At 41.8% G+C, this 25,135-nt stretch overlaps 2 protein-coding genes across 3 annotated transcripts; one reads left to right on the forward strand and one right to left on the reverse strand.

Annotated features, from left to right (window-relative positions):
* Positions 1-1,146: 1,146 nt before the first annotated feature.
* coasy (CoA synthase) lies at positions 1,147-11,440 on the forward strand. 2 transcript variants are annotated; one of them, XM_071545749.1, is made up of 10 exons: positions 1,147-1,935; positions 3,389-4,134; positions 4,618-4,832; positions 6,633-6,764; positions 8,239-8,428; positions 9,063-9,127; positions 9,224-9,308; positions 9,650-9,747; positions 10,238-10,384; positions 10,543-11,440. In XM_071545749.1, exons 2-10 carry the CDS (start codon positions 3,429-3,431, stop codon positions 10,609-10,611), a joined length of 1,707 nt encoding a protein of 568 aa, XP_071401850.1. In that variant the 5' UTR covers positions 1,147-1,935; positions 3,389-3,428; the 3' UTR covers positions 10,612-11,440. The 2 variants fall into 2 exon arrangements, with proteins under 2 accessions (XP_071401850.1, XP_071401849.1); XM_071545748.1 differs by having other exon boundaries at positions 1,147-1,763.
* A 264-nt stretch (positions 11,441-11,704) lies between these two features.
* On the reverse strand, positions 11,705-23,902 carry LOC139666496 (myosin light chain kinase, smooth muscle-like). The gene is made up of 17 exons (XM_071545744.1): positions 23,573-23,902; positions 21,965-22,111; positions 21,399-21,551; positions 21,178-21,309; positions 20,673-20,708; positions 20,305-20,435; positions 19,882-20,038; positions 18,741-19,052; positions 18,530-18,626; positions 18,044-18,247; positions 17,051-17,268; positions 16,464-16,587; positions 15,399-15,551; positions 14,531-14,660; positions 14,011-14,092; positions 13,645-13,785; positions 11,705-12,921 (listed from the first exon to the last, which is right to left on the reverse strand). Exons 1-17 carry the CDS (start codon positions 23,733-23,735, stop codon positions 12,719-12,721), a joined length of 2,583 nt encoding a protein of 860 aa, XP_071401845.1. The 5' UTR covers positions 23,736-23,902; the 3' UTR covers positions 11,705-12,718.
* Positions 23,903-25,135: the final 1,233 nt, after the last annotated feature.

Below are 25,135 nucleotides of genomic sequence, written 5' to 3' on the forward strand. Positions count from 1 at the left end.
GACAGTTAAAGGCATAGGGAGGTAAAGCTTCCTCCAGATGCCCCATCAATTTAAGAACCAACACCAAACTCATGTTAACCCACCAAGATGCAGTAAGATGTGCAGAAACCTTTTCAGACCCAGGGCTTACCGCAGTGCCCTAAACAGATATAGAAAAAGCACACTAAATGTCTAGAGTACATAGAGAGGTGTTACCAGGCAAGCTAATGCTTTACATGGAAAAGTTTTGTGATTTCATTATGATTGATTTCATTAATATAATCATTAACGATCCAGTGCTATGATTTAAACTCAGTCAGGAAAAGTTTGATATTGATTTCTAACACAATGAGCAACATTTCTTTTCAGTTTTTGATGGTAGAAAAAACCATCAAAAAAAGCTTGTAGGACTGAGTGGGAGTCTAACCTTCCCTATGATTGTGTCTCCCCCAGTGTTCAAAGTAGGGTCCCCCAGGACCCCAGTACATTGGTATTTTTAAAAAGCACTAATTAAAACAGAAACAGAAAACAATGATATGAAGTAATTAGGAACAAATTGATTGACAAAGTCATGAAAAATTGGAATGATAGAATAAAGCACCTGTGAGATATGACAAAAAGTATACCTCTGGGGTCTGCGGGTACCCCAGTCGGTAGGATGAGGGTTAATGTGATCTAGTTTGATGGATACAGCTAAAAGCCTCTGCTAACAATCAGCTAGCTGTATAGCTTGTGAACGGTGGAAGTAGAAGCAGTGAATGAGCATAGAGCGTTCCATGGATTTTCTGGGGGAGGGCCCCCAGGCCCCCAACCTTAAGTTGGTCCCCCCAATGTTTTAGACACAATTATGGTACTGCTCCACTGCATGCCAGTATTTCTATCTTTGGGGATCAGATATCCAGTGTTGGTACTTTGGCACCCAGCAACAATGGAGGCACAGAGATTTTGGTTGGTTTGGCAAGTAGCTGGTTGGCTGTTGTCTGAGAGACAATGGGACACCTGTTTAACTGTGTGACCAAACCTGGGTGTAGGTGAAATCATTTACACCAGGAAATAGACTGGAATTTTAAATCTGTTGACAGCCAGAGGGTGAGTTAGTCAAATTTCCAGTGCTGGCAGTTTTAATGATTTGGGTAACTTAACATTAACAGGTCCTTTGTTAAATTATAGGCTAACATGAACATTAGATATGCAATTATCATTGCACTGGACCTTAGTAACAGCATTCACATTTTCCACTAGTATTCAAAATGGGATAACAAAGACAGATTTATATTTATTTCATGTGTGCAAAACATTCTGACCAGGGACAAAGATTAAACGTCAAACGTTCAAAACTAAGTTTCAACGCTTAGCTTGAAACTTTCAGCATGTGGTAGTGGTCTCGCTCCATGCAAAGTCGCCAAGTTGGAAACCGTGTGTGAAACAGTAAAGCATTGTGCAGAACTACGTTGGAAAGGGGAGTGTGGTTGAAATCTATGAAGTTTTGTGACTACAAATCCCAGACCTCTCAAAACGGTTTTCTTAACCAATCATTTGGTATGTACAATGTCACGTGATCAAAGCCAGTTCATCTGTAAGTGACAGCCACTAGGTGCTTATTTTATCCAAGTATACCAGAGGACTGGATATGACAAACGGTCTGCCAAGAACTCATAGAATAAGAAGATTTGACAATGTGCTCTTGGAGATTATCAAAATAGCCGGATAGCTGGAGAGCCCGTCAACTATCCCATTACATGAGTCGTCCTTTTTTCACATCGCTTTAGATTTGTTGAACACTGGTAAGCTTATGCTAAGCTGCTAACCTTATCTAGCAAGGCTGCTTCTGGTCACACCTGCCCGTTTAGCGCAACAATTTACCATTAGTTAGCTAATCCAGAGACGGCGACTGAAAGAATAGCAGGCAGCTCGATTAGCCAGACGGGAGCTGCGAGCTCTGCACTCAAGATAACGGTAATGTATACAAGAGATTTTTAGACAATAATAATATAGGCTAGCTGACCTCAAGATGCTTACTTTTTACTTACTTATTACTAGTACTTACCTTGTAAGCAAAGTCTTGTCTACTAACAGTTAGCTTATCATTAACGACAATATCAGTGAGTAGCCAACGTTTTAGCCACCCTTTCAATTTAGTCAACCAGCCTTGGTTATGGCAGTTTTGTAGTGACAAGCGAGTTGTGGGTTTCATAACAGAGGTCACAAGATATGTTTTTGAAATCAAAATTCATATTCAGATCTGCCTTATTGGCATGACAGGACAGAAACCCGTGTTGCCAAAGAAATATAGTGTATCGACTCAGGTGATATAGATATTAACAAATGACTAGTAACAATCAAATATAACACTGTGTTACACAATCTCATGTGGGATGGGCCATTAACTTGGCATGGCACAAAAATGAAATGTTATTCATTCATTCATCTAATTGTTATCAGCATTAGATAATTACATTTAAATTAATTCTGTTAAATCAATTCAACTGTTCCATTCTATTGATTGCAATGTCCTCCCTGTATAGATGTGTAGGATGAAAAATGGGGAGGGGCAGTATACTGTATGTGTGTATGCATAGCCTACATGTAAATAAACAAACCGTGCATGCACATGCATACAAACGTTTGCATATACATTTCCTTCAACATTTCCATTTCTCAGATTTCAGATGACTTTTAGTTACAAAGATTCCTGCTTTATTTAAAGTATTTACGTTTTTCCCTAGTAGTACCTGAAGGTGGGCAGGTGCAACTGTCTGATTTCCTTGTAGTTTTTTACAGGACAGCAGGAAGTGACTCTGTTTCTAGTTGCCTCTCCTGTTTGGCAATGGGAGCACTGTCTTCTCTGGCAGCCTCTTTTAATAGAACTAAGCCTGTATTTCGTTAAAATGTGTCTTTGTTTCTTATCTTTTATTTTAACAGGATAGTCTGCAAGTTAGCGTTCTCTCTCCAGATCATCGTTACATTTTTATCTGTTATGTTTTATTTCATTTTGCCAATAGTGGCTGTAATTTTTTTACTCTTTTCAATTTGTTTCAATATTGTTGTTCAGAGCCAGTTAATAAGAGGTCACTCTCTGGACAAGAGCTATGGGAATGCTCTGTGGTGGAGAGATCTTGGGTTAGGTTTTTGGCTTTTGAGGTTTGGTTCTGGTGTAAAGGTTTCAGTTAAGATGGGAGGCAGAGAAGGATGCAGCAGCATGGGTTGGATGTCTGTGAAGCTGTACCCACAGCTCCTGAACCTCTGTCTGTAGACTGAGCAGAACTTGTTGATGTGGGGTAGAAGAGGTCAGCTCCTCTCCTAGCCTCTGAAACTCAGTCTTGAGGGCCTGATTGTCCTCCTCCTCTTCTAAGGTCAATATTTGGTGAGACATCTCTCCCCCCCCCCCCCCTCTCTCTCCCCCTAACAGCGACTCCTCAGCAAATCCCCTGTGACATCAAGCCGGCAACATGTCCATGTTCAGCACAGGCATCCTTGTGCTGACTTCTCCTCTCCACACCCTCCCCCCGCGGATTGCTCCAGTGCTCCTCTCAGCTGCCCAGGTGGTCGAGCGCACCCTGTACGTCCACCTCCACCCCGGGCTGAACCTGGAAAGCGGGAGCCAGCCTCGGCCCGTTTTCATTCCACCAGTGGTGGACCTGTCCAACCTCATCACCCGCCTCTACAGCAACGCAGCTGATGTGTGTGGGCACCTGGATGTTCGCGTGTTGCTGACCAATGTTCGTGCCCAGACGGCTGCCTCCAGCCAGGGAACGACTCCAAGCTGCCCCTTCCCCACCCCACAACCCCTCTCTCACTCTCCAGAGGTGGTGCTAACAGATTTCCCTGTGCAGGACCCAGGCCAGTCCCCTCTGGTTACTCAGTGTCTGCAGAGGTACGCCGGCCACTGCTACGTGTGTAGCCCCCGCCTGGCCTCGGTGCTGCTCCACCCGCAGCTGGTGAAGCTGCAGAACGGGGAGGGGGTTGGGCAGGAGACCGTGGAAGGGCTGAAGAATGGCAAAGAAAAGGCAGAGTCCTTGGAGACTTACAGTGATGTGGTGGTGGGGGGGACGTTTGACCGGCTTCATGGGGCCCACAAGACGCTGCTCAACATTTCATGCCTACTAGCCAACAGAAGGTTCCTTATTGGCGTGTGTGACCAAGAAATGCTGAAAAGTGAGTTTTGAGTGAGACTGATGACTTTGCATGGCTTTGATACAGGCGTATATCTGATTCATATTCAGAATCACAATTACTTTAATCACCATCAAAAATTGTACCATGAAACTTAATTTCATCGTACATACTGACACATGGAACAAGGACAACAGGACGCTACAATGGAAAGGGACAAGACATACCATGGATAGTAGACTATACATATATAAAGTTAACCTTCACTACTGGTATGTAGGTATGTGCATTCAATTAACATGGCATGCATTATGTAGCTGTAGAGCGAAGTGCAGTAGGTGGCCAGTTGTATGTTGTCCAACTGTACCATGAGAAAGTTCTTCTGAACAGAATGAGATGCTTGAAGAAAAATTATGAGCATTGGAAAACTAACATTTCAGAGGCTTAAAAGTGACATAGTGTGAAATGATATGTGAAATGACATGAAAGGCCGTGCCCCTGACCTCCTCTCCCTCCTGGCCGCAGAAAAGGTCCTGAAGGAGCTGATCGAGCCCTACTCCCAGCGGGTGCAGAGACTACAGGAGTTCCTGCAGGACGTCAAGCCCTCGCTGCGTGTGGAGATCGTTCCCCTTGACGACCCCTTCGGAGCCTCTGTGGTTGACTCCCAGCTGCAATGCATTGTGGTTAGCGAGGAGACCAAGAAGGGAGGCGAGGCTGTCAACAAGAGGCGTATTGAGAATGTAAGTCAGGAAAAGGACAATTTTTGTGTAATATAGGTTTTTTTGCCATAGCCCTTGAGATTTAAAAATTGAATTCTTCAAGCACTTTAATTGCAGTGTTTTGGTCTTTCTATGACTTTCACTACTTTTCCCAGGACTTTTCCAAGGTGTGGATGTCTCTCCATCTCTTCAGGAGAGATTATGCTATTATTAGGCTATTCTAACAACAACTGACTGGCCACAATTACACACTGAAACTCTATCAAACCTAATTTCACACTAACGTGCCTTTAGAACAAGGGAGGAAGGTGTTAAAGGTTATAGAGTGAGGGGGAATCAGATATGAATAATCGTACAATTATTTCAGACAGGAGACAGCATGGGGTGGTGCTGTGTAGATTGAACAACACGAAGGCCCAAAATGTAGCTATAATTAACATAATTTTCTTGTCAAGAGAGTGAGCCTGCCTAATCGTGCAAAAACTAAACCCTACAGTTTAATTTGTCTGTGACTTTGATATTTGATATATTGGCAACTTGGCACACATCGGGGAGAGACCAGTGTGTCAGCTGATTGACTGAGAGATCATATGCTGATTTTACATGTTTGGGACAGCGAACAGAGCTGACACGGGCAAGTACGAATATTCATTCGTCTTGTCCAGGTAATGCTTACTTGCGCATGAGTGAACACTATATGTGGGGGGGACAGAGCTTTACCCTGTATGATTCTCATCCATCTGTGGATGGTGAGGTTTTTCACCAAGAGGAGAATCTATGATTCTCGTCTGACATAAATATCAGATTAAGAGTTGAATCAGGAAGGACAGGGGAAAAGAAAATTACAGAAAAACATATGGGTTCACTCACAATGTGCATCTAAAAGTGGGAGTATTTGTTGTGTTCTTTCATCTTTCTATCTCATTTGATTTGAACTGCACTAGTTTACTTTTTAAGTCTTTTATCTTTTGTATCTCTTGTCTGTACTTTTGCACTTTTTAATTGTAAATCTTTTACCTTTACTGTATTTTTAGCACTCTGTAAAGCACTTTGAATTGCCCCAGTGTATGAAATGTGCTATACAAATAAAGCTGCCTTGCCTTGCCTTGCCTTAAGAAATCAGAGCAGACAATTTTTACTGTTGCTTTGAGCAGATTTTCCACCAAAGAAGGTAGAACAGTTATTTCTGTTGTCATCTAATATGTAATCTGGTTTCATTTTTTTATTGGTGTTAAAAATTTTATTTTATAGTCCATTTTCTTTTCAACCCCAGCTGGTGAACTTTGAACTGGGGTTAGGTATATGTCCATGTTTCTCTTCTGTTAGTGGTTTGCCATTTGCTATAACTTTTTTCTGAATATGTGGGTGTATTATTTGTAATAGTTTTTATCCAGAGTCCAAACCATAGGCTATTTTTTTTAACTTTTCTAACATTAACAAATTGCTTGAAATTCATCGGTACTAAATTGCTTGAATTGTACCGTTTTACTGTTGTGCAGTTGGCCTATACTGTTTTGTGTAGAAATGTATGCTATCTTTTTTGCTATGTTTAAGGGATGGCGTAGGGCTGCACAACTGATTGGGTTGGAAAAAAACAATTTGCAATATTGATTACTGCAATTTACGAATTTTTGGAATAATCGCAATGAAAAGTGTTTCACATGGTCTCCTATACAAGGTATTCTGGTGCAGAATCCTTAACCAACATATGAAGTTGCATGTCCCAGAACGTTCTAGGCTTTCATAGGCTGTTCAAACAGAACTGATCCATAGCACGTTATTAAATATCTGGTATCTTGTGTTCTCTGCTCCTTGAATCAGGGTCTTCCAGGTCTGGTCCTCCATGAGATCCAGTTGCTGAAGGATGCCCACCATGCCGAGACCGAGGAGGAGAAGATCAGCTCCTCCAGCCTCCGCTCTCGTCTGCTGGGCACCCTCCTCACCACCCCTACAGTAAGGCCTTCAACATTGTTTACATTTTGATAAGGGATTCCAATGCAGGACAAAGGATATTGCACACCAGAATGTCATATACATGTCACCTTGCATTGCATTTTTCATGTTGCTTTTCTAAGACTAGGTTGCAAGTTAATGAAAAGTACAACCCAAATAGTTGCAATGTGATACTCTATTTGTCTTTAAAGATAGTATATGCCAACAAGGGAAAACTTGTGTATGTAAAACTTGCAGACCATCAGCATCAGTCAAAGTCAGTTTTCAGACCTGTTTAATGAATTCTAGTTTCAAAAGGTAAACAAGCACTGCACAGCCTCCAGTCAAGAATGAAATTAATTATAACCTATATATGGCTCTGAATTACAACTAGATCATGAATTGCTCATTGAGGCAAAACATTGTACATTTCTAATCCGACCTGCTGTTTTCTCATGGCATTTGAGCACAGTCGTGAAATAGCGGTTTCATAACAAAAACTGTGGCGGGGCATTTTCCGTTTCAACCACTAGGAGCAATGTGTTGAAACCTTAATTTGTAACTGTTTTTATAGGAACCATCCTTCACTAGGTAAAACATTACAGCATCAGTTACCTCTTGCCAGCATATGCTAAAGTACAATGTCTATGTTAAGTGTTAAGGGAAATAGCGCTCACAAGGCCAATTTTCATGTTTTCCACAGAGGGACTTGCAGACAACTAGGAGTGAAGGATTAATATAGTTCAGATTGCTTTGTTAGATACCAGAGAATCTGGAAGTTTTATTTTTCCTGATAACAAGAAAGTATGGCAAGAGACGGACAGATACTGTCTCACTATGACAAATCTGACTGTGAAGTAACCATGACTTGACTGCAGTGGAGTAAATCTGACTTGGAAGAGAACATGACGTAACTGGAACGAAGTAAACTGAGATCCGTTGTCTTACAGGTGACCTACTTTGTCATGGCTGACGGAGATCATTGTCAGTGTTTTCAGAGAAAAGGTTAACTCCCCTTCGGCTAGGGCGGAGACCATTTCTGTAGCACTCTTGACTTGCCCTAGAAGCTGTTTGTCATTCTTGCTATGGCAGATGTGTTGTCTAGACCTATCCCAACCTCCATTGTTAAAGGATTACAATGGAGATAAGTCTCAGGGCTTTTCTGTGTTATCTTGATATTTTCATGTATAGTGCCATTTTGTATTTTGATATTCTTGTCTGTTGATATAAATTCAATGTATATACTTTTCTGCTCACCTAAAGCTGGAGTAGTTTTAGTGATCACAGCCATGAGTCAGTGGATTGTCAGCTGTAGGCATAACACCAAGATTGCATCATGACAATTGGACATTCACGATTTGAACAGCAAGATTTTCTAAAACTTGCTCTTAATTAATATATCTGTCATAATATATCTGTCATGACTCTTTTTTTATCATTACCTGCCCCCCTTCTACACCTCTCTGACTTGTCTCCCCCTTTTCCCCTAAACTAGGACATGTCCCATCTCCCCCCCCTTCCATATGTGATTGGCCTGACGGGGGGCAGCGGCAGTGGAAAGAGCTCCATCGCCCGGCGGCTGGAGGCCCTGGGTGCGGTCCGCATCGACAGTGACAAGCTGGGCCACGAGACGTACCAGCCGGGTACAGCAGCCTACCACCGGGTTCTGGAGGAGTTTGGGTCAGGTGAGGAAGCATATTACCACCAGGCAATATTATAATGAGGGGCAGCTATGATTCGGCTGTGTGCGTCTGTCTGTCTGTCTGCGATACCTCAGCCGATATCTCAGAGACCACCGGTCTGATTTTGACGAAACTTGGGAGGAATGATGCAATGCATCTTCACACTGTGGGTGATATAAAATATAGATTAAATATATATTAAAGGCCAAAATGTTTAAACTTGATATTTATTTAAATGTGATAGACAGCACTGGTTTGATTTTGATGAAACTGGGTGGGATGACTTATTTGGTACACTGGTTGGCCTGATGAGGGCGATATAAATAAAGGTCAAAATTTGATATTTTGAAAGGCCATGAGTGCTACATCACTGGTCCGATTTTGACAAAACTTGGAGGGATAATGCATCTTGTCACTGTGTTCTGCCGTTTAAAGGTCCCATATTATAGGAATTCAAATTTTCCTCTATTTATACACATACGTATACTGTATGACTAAATTTAACAATATTAGCCCAAACAATGACTGCATCATGCATCGGGGATGACATGTTTACTTTTGCCTTGATTTTCATGTTGTCTCTGGCAATGCAATGATGTGAGTTTGTTGTTTTGTTTTGTTATTTTGTCTTTTGTAGATATTCTGAATGAAGATAAAACCATCAACAGGCGTGCATTAGGAAAGAAAGTTTTTGGAAACAAGGTAAAATGGCCAGTATGATCAATGTTTCAGCTCATTATGACATTGCAAATGTCATAATATATTGCCAGTTTACTGAGGTGGTTGTTTTTGTTGCAGGAACGGTTAAAAGCCCTAACAGACATTGTGTGGCCTGAGATCGCTCTTCTGGTCAAGAAGAGAATTCTGCAAGCCAGAGAGGAAGGTATTATTTTTTTAACCTCAGTGCTATAGAACTGTACACTGGTAAACATCACCCAGGCAGTGTTTTCCCCTAGAATGTTTTTGTAGATGTGGTGTTGGAGGTGATTTTGGTTATAGTCTGTTTTGTTTCTTGTTCATCACTAAAATTGTTCTTATGTTGATATGTAACACAATTGAATTGATGATTAATCTGGAGGAGTCATTGGGCCTCTACCGAAGACCACTGACACAAGACCTTTATACTCTGTCCTCTGCACTACTAACAGAGAAAGTGGATTAATGCTTGTTTGTACTAGCAAAGGAGAGACTTCCCCACCGCTCATGACACTCTGTCCTCGCCAGGTAAACAGGTATGTGTGGTGGACGCAGCGGTTCTCCTGGAGGCAGGCTGGACGGACATGGTCCACGAGGTCTGGGTCACAGTCATCCCTGAGGAAGAGGTAAGCTATCTGTACCTGGGCTTCTTTATGGGGGTGGGCATGCAGTCACCATACTTTGAATGACTGTGAGGAAAATATCCAACAAATGCTGATGACTGCCTCACATATCCCACCTCAGAATATACAAATGCCTTCACAGAGAGTTCAAAATCTTGACATTGTGAATCTTATGTGGCAGTTTGGCAAAAAAAAGAGCTAGATTTGGTTTCCACAAGGAATGCTAACAGTGCTAAGACACTGTTTCTTAATGAACTGATATGTCAATACAGCAACTTTGCCACCACATTGTGACAAGCACACAATGAAGAAAAGTAACAGACAAGTCAAACTGTCAATCCCTTTTTGAAGAAGTTTTTTAATGCAACAACTTTTCCGCCGTAATGTGGCGGAATGCCTGGTGGAGAAATATAATCAATTAAAATTCAAAATGTAAAGTTTTCAACCATTAAAGCTATCCCTCAGTGCCTAAACCCAATCTCCGCCCTCCTAGGCAGTGTTGAGGATAATGGAGCGGGACGGTGTGACCACAGAAGACGCCCTGCGGAGGCTGCACAGCCAGTGGTCCAACGCTAAGCAGATGGAGCACGCCAACGTAGTGCTCAGCACACTGTGGGAGCCAGACGTCACTCAGAAACAGGTCAGACACACTCCCACCATTCCATCACTGTGGGGTTCACACATCTGCATTAAGTGGAGAGCATTTGTTTCTATAAAATAATAAAGCAGGCTGTATATTTGCAAGATATTACTGTGGGACATCCCGTGATAATTTTTGCCTCATCTTTGATATTGAAGGTACTAAAGGCTTGGGATCTTCTCCAGAAGAGAATTCAACAGAGACAAGAAGCCAACCTGCCATCCTGAATCCTAGGACACACACACCCACTCCAGTTTCATACACCATTTCAACAGTGACCTGCACATACAGTGCAAGGCTGTGTCAGGCCCAGAGATGTGCGCAAAAATGTCTGATCCACATAGGGGAAATTTGCCTTAGGAGAAAGTGTGAGAATGGTCACTGTGCCATTGCAGCAAACCCAACGAGGTTCCTCACCTCTCTGACCAAGACTCAGTGCCTGATTGACTTTTCACAGGTTTTTAAATTGTAGTTTTATTTCACAACGCGTTATTGAAAGATGGATGTTGGAAGAGCAGCACAGCAAAAATTACCAACACAGAATGAGTTGGCGATTTGCTGGTAAAGAATTGCCGTTCTTACTTCATCAAAATATTTTGTCCCATGAATGACATGCTTTTATATGGATACTGTTGTTTAAACTGAATGCACAGCATCCAACAATACAGGATCATTTTGAAGACCAAAATTTTCTGTAAGTCCTAACATTGCAGGCAAAAGGTTGCACTTTGTCAGCTGATGACACTTTACAAGTTTCTCCTGTAGGTCAGGCTTAATTGAGTATCAATCTAGCTTAAAGGAACTATTGGTTGGGTAATGGTGCGTTACCATATTGAAAAGATTGTATGACTGCCCCTGTTGAATCATGGAATTAAATGATGTGACTTACTCTTGTGTTTTGTGGAATATTGTAACAATTTAGACTGACATTACCTAATGGCCTTCAAAATAGAAGGGATCATAAATATCTAGACAAAGCACACTTTCGAAAAGAAAACTTATACTCTAGTGTGCACTATATTAAGATCCTTTGTAATAGTTCCAGTGTTGTTCTGTCAAGTTGAGTGAGGATAAACAAATAGTCAGTGTGATTTGAGGAAAGTTCCATGTTGTGAATACAGTGGTATCTTATGGGTGGAATATGAAAACTCCATAGCTCACTCAGCAAGTTAGCTAACTTGGCTAAGTAGTAGATAGTGCAGACTTAAATGAGCATTGACAGATTTTTAGCAGAATATACCTTTAAAATATGAATTGTATAAATACAATATTGAAGAATATTGGTAGTCTTTGAAATGCATTGACCACCATGTGTTTAATAGGTCTTACTGGAGCCAGTCGTCACATGATTAGCCCTCTCCACTCTAGCTCACATGAAAATTCCACCATTCTATGTGAAAGAAAATGGCAATGAAACTGGCAAGGAGTAGAAAGTATAGTTATAATGATGAGATTTTGGTTAGAGTAAATTTCATATTGTGCCCTTCAGTGAATTGTAAATCAATATTTACATAGCCATAATGAAATACTGCTTCATATTTTTGGCCGTATCTTAAATCTCAAAGGCCTGTTGCGGGGCTAAAAATCCAAAATAAGAGCACAAATTTATAGCAGACCTTATGCCTTATGCCTTAAGTTGCAGGTCCAATCCAACTTTACAGTCTATCCAACTTTATCTGCTTGAGTTATTGGATAAAATACATTTCAAAAAGATATGCATTTCAATATTTACATTCAGTGTAAACAGTGGCTCATTACCATGAGCTGATGTCATTTCGGAAAAACACAATTTTTTGTGTAAAATTCAGCCTTTAATTTTAATGTTATGCTTTCAAAATATTTACATTTAAGCCATGATAGCCATCTAAAAAAAATACACAAAATCAAAAATTTTCATGTAACTGGTTTAGTGAATAGTGCACAGTGCCGTGCCGAGCCATAATAATTCATAATATTGCCATCTAATTTGACAAGAACCAAGAGAGTGTTTGTAACTGAACATATGTTTACCACACACTAAAGAATACAGAGTCCAGAAGTGCACTAATAACTAACTGGTGACTTGTGAATCAGGGTTGTAAGTGAATGTGTCCAAACCTCATCTTCGACTTGACTGGAGAAGACCACAACAAGTCTACTTGCCTTGAAATTAAGTGAAAGCAGCAGTGATTGTCCATCTTGGCAACTCGTGTCATTGTCCAAGCCTTATTAAAATTCCATTCAGTCTAGAGAGTCTCCTAATGAAGAGTCTCCTTGTAAATGAAGGCAACCATTTTAAATTGTTGAGGTGCAACCAATATCTTCACCCCACTGGTTTTCCTCAGTCACCTTCCCTTACATTTCCACTGTCAGTTTGGCAGAACACTGTGCTTCCCCCAGCTTGTTGCTGGCCCTGCACATGTAAACCCCAGAGTCAGAAGGCCTCAGGTCAGACAGAACCAGAGAACAGAGTCCATCATGTTGCTCCATGGTCACTCTGGACGACGACTCCACCCGCTCCTTATTCTGAAGCCAGTGAACCTCCGGCTCTGGGTAGCCTAGGATTGACACAATAAGATACGGTTACATAAGGAAAAAAGATCATTTAGAAGGTAGAGCATTTAGATTTAGATTTATTGGTCTCTGTAGAGAAATTTGTCTTGGACCATAAAAAAGTTGCTGTCATTCCATATCATTGCTAACTACATTAAACACATTAACACACATGTAAGCACGTATATCGCGTATCCATAATAGGCTACAACATTTAATATAAAATGCATATAAAATGAATGAGACCATCAATTATGCCACCCTTAGTTGCCCAAATGGTTTGTATTATCAAGATAGTCTGCAGTATCAAGATAAGCTACGAGTTTAATATTCTCTAAGCCTCCAGTTATTTTATGGGACAAGTGTCCATTAGACATTGTACAGTATTTTAACAGCTGCTTTTCTCTTCAAGCTCACGATAAGCTGTGTGGTAACTTAGATGTTTAAGGTAAAACTCTGCTACAAATTACACTGTGCCTTTAAAGGAATACATGCAAGAGGACATTGTTATCACAAGTTGCCTCTGAAGCCCAGAACTGCGCTATGATGCCATTTTACCCACTCCATATGAAAAATATAGAGCCAATCAGTTAAAGTCTAACTCTGCATATTGCTGCACCTGCAGTCACAGCACTTGAGGCAATGTTGTCTTCCTTACTTTCACCATGTAGAATGTGGCATAGGAGGAAGATATTTAATAGGCTACAGTTTACGTTCTGGCAACCTACCATGGACAAGGCATGTTAGCTGGGCAGTCGCTCCTTTAGGTAGGGCAGTGTCCCTCAGGGCCTGCTGGAAGCGAGGCTCACTCTGAAGCTGCTGGTCCAGGGACTGGATCGCCTTCTCTGCCTCTTGGCTCCAGCCTGGCTCTGGATGAGAGGGAGGATGATGATGAGGAAAAGAGAAATGAGGCTTTACTGATCACAAAAGGGGAAACTTGAAGTGACAATCTGAAACGATGAGTCATCTGCCATATGTAGCTCTAGGATCTAGGCGGGCATTGTAATTGTGTGTTTTGTGTGTGTGTGTGTGTGTGTGTGTGTGTGTGTGTGTGTGTGTGTGTGTGTGTGTGTGTGTGTGTTTATCAGTCTTACCCTCTGAGGGACTGCCAGGAGAGTCTGGTCTGTTGGAGAGGTTAGCCATCCGCTGTAGGGCCAAAACAGCCTTACCAGTTTTCTATAAGTTGAAAGGACAAATACCACAGTATAACAAACTACACTTGAAACCAAGCTTCAGGTCTATAAAGGACAATGAATGTGAAGGTCGCAGTAGGGATGCACCAATACGAATATTGGATATTCGTCCAATTGCTGGGCTAAAATAGGGTATTGGAGAATTTCCCCAACACGAAAATCGAATACCAGGATCCATATGACCTTATTTCATGCCCCCTAAAGTAATTGAGGTAAATGGATTGTAGCCCAGTCATTTTTATCCAGCAACCACAAACTACCAAACTAATGGTCCAAATCTATACTGTTCATTAAGATCAGATTAAATAGTTAAGATTGGTACTTGGTGTTGACCAGTGCTGCATGTTTAGTAGTTGGAATCCATGTCGAGAGAGAGAAAGTTGAGTTGGTGCCCTCCCCTTCAGTTGTCTGTGTGTATTACCTTCCACTTGCGCTTGGCCAGGAAGCGTCTCATCTTCTCCTTGTTGAGGGACTTGGTGGGCCTGCGGTTCAGAGGGGTGAAGGAGACCATCCAGGGGTGAGCCAGGGCCTCGTCACATGACAGCCTGCATCTAGAGTGCAAACAGACAGGATGGAGAAAATGTTTGAAATAACAGGACAGTGTAAGGAAAGTCTCACATGTTCCTCATGCAGTGCCAGAGTGCTAGTTGAAACAAAATGTCAACAAAGGCTGCCAGGAGTAGCCATCATCCTAAACTCACATGTACACTGGGATGCAAACCAATGTATCATCTGCTGCCCAGCATAAATAAGACCTGGACTCTCCCATATTTTACACTCAAAGCTTGATGAATCATTTGGTTAGATTGTACTTTAGGTACCATGTTAATATCCTTTCTACAGACCCAAGAAATATCGACTGGGAATATGGAACAGTGCTTAGAATATGTAACACGGTATCAGTTACTTATGCTCACATGGATCAGGTTTGTGGAGGATGGATGTCACTGAAAATTGCGCCGTCCTGATTATTTATCAGTTGCTCTGGCCACAACATTTCAGGAGGGTAAGCAGGAGTACTTGATGCACAGAAAGCAGTTTGCTATGTCACCCATTTCCCTTCCTCTCACAGCTTGCTTTTCACAGGAACTGAACCTGCCAGTCTTCTGTCATTGTATCACAGTGTGGTATTTGAAGTGAAGCAGTTTGTGTGCACAGATTACATCAAACAGATAGGCACCCACAGTGAGAATTACCTATGTAGCTCAACTGAGCACAGAATTCCCCCAAACACCAGTGTCCTGATAAAAAAAGGAATGGGCCATACTTCGTTTTAACAGCAGACTAACCTCCGGTCTTTCTTCAGCAGAGAGCTGATGAACTCCTTAGCTTGATCAGAGATATCTTCAAAACTGTCTTCGTCAAACTCGTAGCGGGCTGCGGTCACTAGACTCAGGGTCTCAGCATCACTGTTCCCCTGGAAGGGAGACTCCCCGCTAAGCCTGGGACACAGAAACAGCAAGAGAGAGACAGGAACAACACAGAAATTAAAGGCAGTTTGTGCATCAAAAAAAACAAATGCTGAACTCTACTGGACTGGGTGACCTGCACTGGTAGCTTAAGCCCCATTCAGAATATTTTATGATGGACACATACATTCCTGACTCCATGTGGATATGTTGTACTCCAACATTTACAAACAACACATTTAAAATGACATCGTTATAGCTTTCATTAGATGAAAGTAGTATCACTATTTTTTGTCTTGACATAAATCAGCATGCTTAATGGGAAAGTGAAGGTTGAAACTATGCAGCGCTAAAAGAAGTGTTACACCACACTTGCCCACAAATAAAGTGGGCAAGTGATGGTTTGAATTCAAGTCAAAGTTATTTGTAAAGTCCTTAATCACAGCTACAGTCTCAAAGGCCTTTACAACACCAACAATAAAGAAAACAATAAATGAAAATCACATTCCTTAGTAATGGCAAGGCAATACCAGCAGATGGCGTCAAATGTGTACTTTTAGTGCTCAGTGAGAGAAAACAGGCCATTTGTAACCAGAGCCTTTGAACAGGGTTGGGTAGGTTACTTTGGAAATGTATTACATTACAGTTACTAGTTACTTCATCAAAAGTGTAGGTTAATTAGTTAAGTAATCTAAGGGATTGCCCAAACACAGTACTGTATTCTCATTACTTGTGTTACCTCCAGGTTACTTTGCCCATTTCAATTATAAAAAAGTTTTGTTCCATGCTACATTTTATACAGACATAGACAAACATAGAACATCTGCTACTATTCTGAGCTAAATTCTCTAATTTTAGTAATTATCTAATCAGAATACAGTTCCAGCTATGCCTTTGAGTTACTGTAGCTACAGTTCAAGCCATTACAGTTGTGTTTTGACTTACAAGATGAAACAGATGACTCCAATGCTCCACATGTCCGTCTCCAGACCCACAGGCTCATAGCTGATCACCTCAGGAGCCACAAACTCCGGTGTCCCATGCATCACCATCAGACATTTACCAGACTCTGAAGTAGAGGACAAGAGTAACAAACATACAACATAGATACTAAATGCATCATCAGAATTGTTTATTTGTATTATATAGTGATAAAAGAGATTTTAAACCAAATTTGAATTTTTTATATAGTTGTCATGACTTACAACAATCATTTCACTCTAGAGGCTGCATGCATGAGGCTGCTTGTTTGCAAGAAATCCCCCTCTTGTTTACAAACAAGCCTTAAAAAGGCTTGGCTTTTCCTCTTTTATTAGTTTCAGTAGCATACACATGGGACACATCATCCAGTGTCCCTAGTGAGTGGTTAAGAGCAGTTGCAAAAGGCGTTTCAAAAAAATCTGCTTTTAACTAAGAGCATTTCCCTCTCAAAACAGTGTCTTTAATTTTGTTAATTTTGCTTCAGTAAACATATTTACCAGATAAGGACATGAGATCCCAGTGAGTTCAATATCCAGAAAAGCAAAACTCACCCAGTTTACTAGCCAAGCCAAAGTCAATGATCTTGATCTGTGTCCCGGTGGTGTCCACACAGACAATGTTCTCTGGCTTGAGGTCCAGGTGGACGATGTTCTGCTTGTGAACGTACTGCATGCCCTCCAGGATCTGCTGCATGTAGCGGGCGCTGGTGGGCTCCGTGTGCTCAAAGTTCTCATCCACGATGCGTTCAAAGAGCTCCCCACCGGCGATGCTGGACACACAAGACACACCATACAAGTCCATGCTTCAAAAGCAACCTTTAATTGTGTAGCTCTGACTCTATATGTCTGTCTAGCTGTATTTATCAAGTCTGTTGACAAGTTCCACTGGGCTCTCATGATGACTTAAAAGCATATTTTTTGTGGTCTTTGGTACCAATTAGTGTTTATCTGGTCCAAGATGTAATCTGCAGTGTAATCCATGATCCAATGCAGTCATGTAGTCTGATTACTTTTGGATTACTTGGCTTCTAAAATCTGCATGTTACGGTTAATATATAACACTGATTAATCTTTAAGTTGTGTAAAATTTGTGTCCACAATTTTACAGTCTTCAAACATGTTTCACTGTAACCCTACCCGTTATGTTTCAGTAACATAATTACTGTATTTACAGTAACATAGTTACCATTTTTGTGATCACATTTATATCCTATTGCATGTGGTCTGTTAGCCGTAGCTTCCCAGTTTATTTGTTAACTGGTTTAACTGCTGTACTGTGATACACATGATGAGTACTGATGAGTCTGTGCAACTAGAAGTTCATTTTCTAGAAAAGACAATTAGCAAGCAGTGGCTGATGTGAAACCAGGGCTACCCGACCCTTCCAAGTGCAGGACTGCAATTAGTAGAAGATATTTTGATCACTTGTCCCCATCTGTATCCTGAATGAAAGTAGCAGAAACTCCCTATCACCAAAGTCACTGCTTGAGTAGAATGTACTTTTTCACAACAGCAAATTACTTTTCACTCCTCAGAGATACTCACTACTCCATGACCATGACCAACTCCGAGCGCGTGTCGTAGGCAGCCAGACACTGGACCAGTTTGGGGTGGTGAAGACAGTTCATCAGTTCAATCTCCCTGCGGGCCGCTGACTTCTCCTTGGAGCTCCGGGCGCGGTAGAACTTCCCTGCAAACTCCTGACCCGTCTCCTTGTGGGACAGCCGGAACACCTGGCCAAACTTCCCACTGGAAGTTTTAACCAAACATAAGAAGCATTAGGATTTCAATGAACACAAGATAAATGGAAAAAACCCTCAGTAAGATTTTCTACTGATTTCTTGAACTAAGCACAATGTCAGCTTTAAGATCAGTGTGCTCTGAAGAACAGTGACTCCTGTCTCCAATGTCTTACATCTGTGTAGGATACATTAATTGGTTTAACCATGGAAAAATTAAGAATTTGATATCAGTCCCACATAAATTGGTCTTATGTAATATAGTTTCAACACACTTAGAATCCATACTTACACTCCCAACTTCTCATGCACATTGTAATAGTCCTTGACTTTATGTGTGGTGTCAATGGTCACCGTTGTGTATGACTGGGGCTGTTCTTTCTGTTTGTCTTCAAACACACACAGACAATACAGAGTGGTGAGAAATTAAACACATTTCCCATGACAGTACCAGAATCAGACTCTGCCTCAAACCCTCCCTTCAAATCCAACAGATCACTAACTTGCAGTGGCCATCTTGACGCGGTCGGACTCCTCGCTCGGTTCGCTGACCCCTGCTGAGTTGTAGGCCCTGACACGGAAGCGGTACTCCCCCAGGGGCTCCAGGCCTGAGCGGACCTTATAGGACGTGTTCTTACAGCGGCTCGTCACCTCCGTCCAGCTCCCAGGCTTGTCGGCGCTCTCTTGTCTGACCTCCACCACGTAGCCCAAGATGGCGGTGCCTCCGTCGTAGCTGGGGCCCGTCCAGGACAGGACCAGGGACTGAGTGGACAGCTGGGAGACAACAGGATGGGATGCTGGGGGGTGGGGACGGTCTGAGGAGACATTCAGGAGTCAGTGCTTTGAGTTTGGTTCTACAGTATATCCAACCGCAAGGCTGCAGGTGCATCTGAGATATTTATAGTCATCATCAGTTCTAGTCCAGTTCTTTGAAATGCCATGTCTTTGTACCCCTTTTCTGGAGCAGACTTTGAATCTGGTTTACATTATGCTCCTAGCGTGACACATTTCTCACATATTTCCTGTCCCTCTTTGAAATGCAGTAATGTTTTTTGGCAAATGAGTCATCTGAGCAATTTACAACTGTGCAACTGTGTGTTCAGTATGCATTTGAGTACACAATGTACATACGCAGGAGTTCCCAGACTCCTAAAAAACCTGGAAATGTCATGGAATATTTTTTCCAGGCCTGGAAAAGTTATGAAAAATGATAAAAGGAAGAATAGTTTGGGAAAAGTCATGAAATTTTATTTGTGAAGTTAAAGATTTTTTTTCATGAATACTGTCAAATGTCTCAAAAAGCTGTGGCTGGCTCTGAAACAGTCTAGACCTCCCTGTTGGAGGAAAATATTGTTGGTTGCTGGCTGTTAATGTTGAGTTGAAGTAATATTAGAATCCTTAATTTTACTGTGAAAGAGAAAATAATGCTTAAAGTTAGTGTAGTTGCTGGCTACTTTTTAAGTCAGTCTCATTAATTTCATCATTGAAAAGGTGTGGGAACTCTCTTCTAAAAAGCACCAGAGACCACTAAATAATGAACACAGGTGAAAATGCATCAATTTGTCATCACACAACGGCATGTTCACCAAATGGTTTAATTGCCAAATGTTGATATATTCCTTTAAAGTCCTGAGCGAGTCTCACCTATGACGCTGAGGGAGACTGTATGCTGGGCAGAGCCACTTCGGTTTCGTACTATAACAGTGTAGGAGCCTGTGTCGCCTGGACAAGCCTGAGAGATCTCCATGCTGCTCTGCGTCTCACTGCTCCTGACACAGGTCCGCGGCCCTCCCACCACCACCTGCAGGGGAACAGAGAGCAGGATGAAGAATGCATCGGGACATCTGTTTCCAATTCAAATGCCTTGCAGACTTTTAAAAAGGAATGAACGGCTTCATTAGCAAAGGGATTCAAAGCAATGTTTGTATCTATAAACTGCATGACTGATGTGACTATTTAAGTGTAAGGGCTTTTGAATATCATGCTCTTCGGTATCTGCAATCTCACCAATTCCAACTAAGGAGCGAAAAAATAAAGGATCAAATTATATTCTCAAACTTCCCTTACCTTCTCTCTGTTGTAGATCCAGCAGCAGGCCACAGGGACGCAGCTGCTGCTGAACACACAGTGCAGCCTGGCCTGCTCTCCCACCCGAACCTCCACCTGTTCTGGGGAGTCCACAAACTCCACAGGGGATCCTGAGGAGAGGCAGAGACAATGAACACACCAGACAGAGATACAGAGTGGATTGATGTTTGGTTTTTAATGCTCTCACTGACATTGTTTGATATATGCTACAAAAGGGCTATCATGTTCATCTACAACAACTCGTTTTTACCATAAATGTGTGCTTAAAAATGAGAGCCAGTCAAACATGGCTGAAATGGACCCAATTGTTAAGTAAAACACACATGATATGGTTCCACTCCACTCACCTTTGCTAGCAGAGGCTTTTCTTTGAGGGCTGGTATCTGTGGAGAAGTAGGTGGAATTACAGGGGCGCTTTAGGTTAGGCAGGTTTAACAAGTATCCAACCAATCACATTGTGAGTGGCCATGTTTGGTTGCAATGGCAAACAATTGTTTGCAATCAGCGGACAGCTGACGTGTTGCACTTTTAATTGCAGAGCTGTTTGTTGTTTGATGCCATTTCCACTCATCAAAAACCTTTGTGTGAGTGCACTGTAAAAATGGCTCCAACTAAAAACTGAGTAAACTATTGGCATCATTTCATACACAATATAATATCCCACTCTGCATAAGTAAATATGCCTCCATTACCTTAATTATGAGCATATACACCATTTATTTAGCAGCATTTCTATGTTTTTTTTAAGCATTAATATCATAAAGAAAGGGAGGAAAGAGGGAAGGTAAAGTGAACACTGAACACTGAATAGAAGTTTTTTGGAAGTTGAACAAAAGTCAGAAACCTCAGTACCTTCCTCATCTTCTCTGTGTCGGCTTGCCCCTTTAGAAGCAGAGTGCAGCTGAGCGTTTTCAGGTTCATGGTCCTTGCATGTCAGCTCCCTGGGCAGCTCATGGTCACTTGTCCTGGGGATTTCCTTTGTTCCTGTTCCGTTCCAAAACAATAGAGCGAAACACATTTGAAGATTTACCGTACATCGATAAATGTACAATCCCACTTCACTCCTACTTTACCTGTAATATGTAACGCAGCGCTGCTCGACTGTTTCCCAACAGTATTCTCAGCTACACAGGTGTAGAGCCCACCATCTCCTGGGGAACATTCAAGCACAGCCAGACAGGCAACACCGCTTTTGAAGGAAGTCTTTCCTGAATGCACCTTCTCACCTAGAAATATGGACACACACATGCATGTTTTTGTTTACTGTAGGCATGTTGGAAGTCAAATAGTAGATGCTGTTGATCCTGTTGTAGTAGATTTGTAATATTTGTGCCTCTGGATGTCAGAAATTATATGGGTTTTTGGCAAAGTGAAAGCTTTGTATTCTCCCATCAGAACCCACCTCATGTTCCTGAATTCATACGAAAGGAAATTATTATTGAATAATATCTTGGAGCCTGGGTAGGATATTGTTATGGCTTAGACCTTCATTTAAATGTTTTGATTGACCTACTCCATATTCCAGGAGAATCTCTTAATAGATAGAACAGTATTTAGTCATGGTAAAGTTATTTCCTTGCTCATTATGGAGAGCAGACGATGCGTTAACAAGACGGAGGTATGGTCATCACTCTCTTACCATTGTGTAGCCAGGAAATGCTTAGAGGCTGACTTCCTGTGATAACACCTTGAAAAGTAGCATCACTTCCCACTGAGGCTGCACAGTCTGCCAGTGGCTCTTTGAAGTGAGGTGCGTCCCCGGTCTGGACTGGTGTTTGTCTGGTATCTGAAGAGAGAAGAGGAGGTACGGGCATTAGATTTAGTTTTTGATTATACTCCATTGAGGTTCTGTATACACCAGAGTTTCCTCTACCACTGAACAATCAGGGTGGGCCCACTTGCCTGAAAGGATTTTCATTAGTGTTGGTTTCTGTGGAGAGTTTTTTATGTTATGTGGAGTAAATGCTGTTTCAGGCGGCTTTCACCTCACAAAGAAAGACATTCTAGTGAAAATGCTATTCTACTACAGTGAAAATACATGGATCAACCGAGTTACTGTGAAAAGCAATACATGCAATGTGTGCTATCCTCTAGGTATCAAATGTTAATGAGGTGCAACAGAGAACTGTTGACTGATGGGGATAAACAGAAGTGATCTATCTGGCTGAACACCAATTGTACTAAACTTCTCATCAGCTGGCTGTATCCATGTGACATTTATCAATCAGAATCAGCTTTATCTTCCAAGTACAAGTACAAGGAATTTGACTTTGTGTTTACACACTTTTCACATTACACGTGTGTTTGTACATGTGTATTTTTGGTGTTGGAATGTCTACAGTGGGTAATGGGTGGTCCCTAGTGGGTAGTGGAATGTCAACTGTGTGTGTGTGTGTGTGTGTGTGTGTGTGTGTGTGTATGTGTGTGTGAGGTCTCTGACCACTACACTATCACTGTAACAACAAAAACAACACAACAATAATAATAATCATGTATAGACAGTTGCACCCTAAGTAATATTTTGACAAGTAGAAAACTATCCTTGGGGGTAACCTCATTAGACCAATGTAAGTCTAACATCTCCGTGTTTCCAGTGTTCCTGGTTCCCCTGATGGGCCTCATGCAAAGGGTTCAAGTAAAAGAAATTCATATTGAAACATATAAATGCCTGTGGGGGCTGGGGTGGGGTGCAGCTGATACATTTTCCCAACACTTTCTAATTAAGTTCCCCCAATTAGAAGACACACCCAACAGAAGTGTAAACAAATATGTACTTGTGAACTTGTTAAAATGAAACTGACACTGTCATGGGAAGGTGTGGTGAGGACCCAAACGCAGGACAGCGAGGCAGGTGGCGATCAAAACCCCAAGACTGGGTGTTTACTGAACATACAGCAGGTGACACAGGAAACCAAAAACAAGAGCTCTTCATACAAACTGATAGAAGTAACAGAACAATGAACCGACGAAGACTGACTAGGGAACAAGGCTAATATACACATGGGGGGTGATTACAAATGAGACACAGCTGGGGCAGACAGGAAACAAGGTACACGTAGAACTAAGAGAACTAGACAAGGAAACATACAAAGAAATACAAAACCTAGACCAGGCAAAAAGTCACAACCATGACAGACACATTACAAATAGGCCTAGAGGGAAACACTTCATTCCCTCACTCCATAGAAAGTGTGATTGCTATATGGGAGCGTGGAAAATGCTCTCCGCTAGTTCTTCCATCCTTTACCTGTTGAAGATGAGACTCCCAGCTTGCTGTGTCCCATAACCATCCTTTTACTGGTGTCCAGTCCATTCTCTTTGTGCTTCTCCACGCACAAAGGCCCAGCAGGCTTGAGGTCCAGCCGGAAAGTGGACACATAGGTCTTTGGGGTCCTACCGCCCTTGTCCATCCTGGAGCAATAACGACACCCGGACAACAGCTGAGTATGAAACAGAGTCACTGATCAGTCTCTCTTGGTTGTGTCTCACTCACTATAACTCTGTGTGAGACTGTCCTGTCGCACACTCCCCCTGTCCCTACTCACACATCTTCTGAGCTGCTAACAGGAGGAGGCATTGCTCTCGGACTGCCTCCCCAATCACAACCCACTCTCAACCCCACAGCACACAGGAAACAGTTAGCTTTATCGGAAGGCCAATTAGAAACGCAGGCATCCAGCCCCTATCCCTCTGTGCCGAGAACAGACAGGCAGAGAGAGAGAGAGAGAGAGAGAGAAACAGAAAACATGTGTGATGGAAAACAAGAGAGAGACCGCAGGAAACGTGTGGGAGAAACAAAACAAGAGGGATGGACAGAAACAGAGAGCTAAGTGGGATGGGTGGTAAAAAAAAGAAACAAAAACATAAGGAAGTAATATGAAAACAATTGTTACTGTACCTGGTGGCACACTTCACTTTCTGCACATAATCACTGACGTTTTCTGCCAACTTCCCTCTGACGTATTTTCCCCTGTAAACAGTCGATATGCAACTGACGTCCCCTCATTGTTAGGTTCAGCTCACTGTTAATGAGGCTACAGGAATCAAGATGAGCCAGTAGGACGGCTTTTTGCTCGCAGTTGATCCGCCACGTGACAACAAATAGAAAACTCAGCTGAACTCCATTCGAGTAACACTTTCAAACTGTGGATTTCCTTGGTAGGGTTTCTTCATATTACAGTGATCATGTGACCATGAGAAGTAACCACAACACTTGAAACTTCAAAAGCCTTTAATCCTGCTCATATGGGGATCGTATGGCCTCTGTTTGGGTGTGTCTCCAAGGTGTGTTCTCGTTTACCTTTTGTTGTAAGCACTCTGCTTTTTAGCTACAGACTCCTCATGAATATTCAAAGCCTGTGACGCTTGTTAATGGGCTTTCAGTGTTTTTTTGTTTTTGTCACTTTGTGACCATTCAGAAGACCGGTCTCACTGAATGACTCTAGCCTTGTTACATTCAAAGTATCTTGGACTGTTTTTTACTTATGTGAAATGTTCTGCTTTATGGGAAAGTGCTATATTGTGTTTATTATTTTACTTCAATTAGTAAAGGAATTTCACATTGTGGGATCTAGCATTAAAACTGCTACTACTGCCACTACTACTAAATGATACCATACTGTATTAACCACTACACTGCTTTATTAGTTTGTTAATGTTTGTTCTATTCTATAGTCTATAGTTTGTTCTATTCAGTGCAATACAACCCACAATCACATATCTAAATACAAGCATATATCCTGATATGTGGCTTTGGGACAAACCACAAACATTAGATAACTTTTGTAAATGATTAGCTATGAAAACAAAC

This window comes from Centroberyx affinis, unplaced genomic scaffold (genome assembly GCF_046629955.1).
Source record: "Centroberyx affinis isolate AG114_WGS23_722 - 3 ecotype Tasmania unplaced genomic scaffold, CSIRO-AGI_Caff_v1 ptg005038l_1, whole genome shotgun sequence".
In the NCBI taxonomy this organism is placed as follows: Eukaryota; Metazoa; Chordata; class Actinopteri; order Beryciformes; family Berycidae; genus Centroberyx; species Centroberyx affinis.

What these genes read in the sequence shown, in the direction of transcription:
- coasy (XM_071545749.1), top strand. Translation starts at nt 3,429, where the DNA reads ATGTCCATGTTCAGCACAGGCATCCTTGTGCTGACTTCTCCTCTCCAC. An exon ending in AGAAAGTTTTTGGAAACAAG is followed by an intron (nt 9,128 to 9,223) that starts GTAAAATGGCCA and finishes TTTTTGTTGCAG; the next exon opens with GAACGGTTAAAAGCCCTAAC. An exon ending in CAGTCATCCCTGAGGAAGAG is followed by an intron (nt 9,748 to 10,237) that starts GTAAGCTATCTG and finishes CCGCCCTCCTAG; the next exon opens with GCAGTGTTGAGGATAATGGA.
- LOC139666496 (XM_071545744.1), bottom strand. Translation starts at nt 23,735, where the DNA reads ATGGACAAGGGCGGTAGGACCCCAAAGACCTATGTGTCCACTTTCCGG. An exon ending in CGCTGCGTTACATATTACAG is followed by an intron (nt 21,310 to 21,398) that starts GTAAAGTAGGAG and finishes GGAACGGAACAG; the next exon opens with GAACAAAGGAAATCCCCAGG. An exon ending in GGAGTCATCTGTTTCATCTT is followed by an intron (nt 15,552 to 16,463) that starts GTAAGTCAAAAC and finishes TCTGTGTCCCAG; the next exon opens with GCTTAGCGGGGAGTCTCCCT.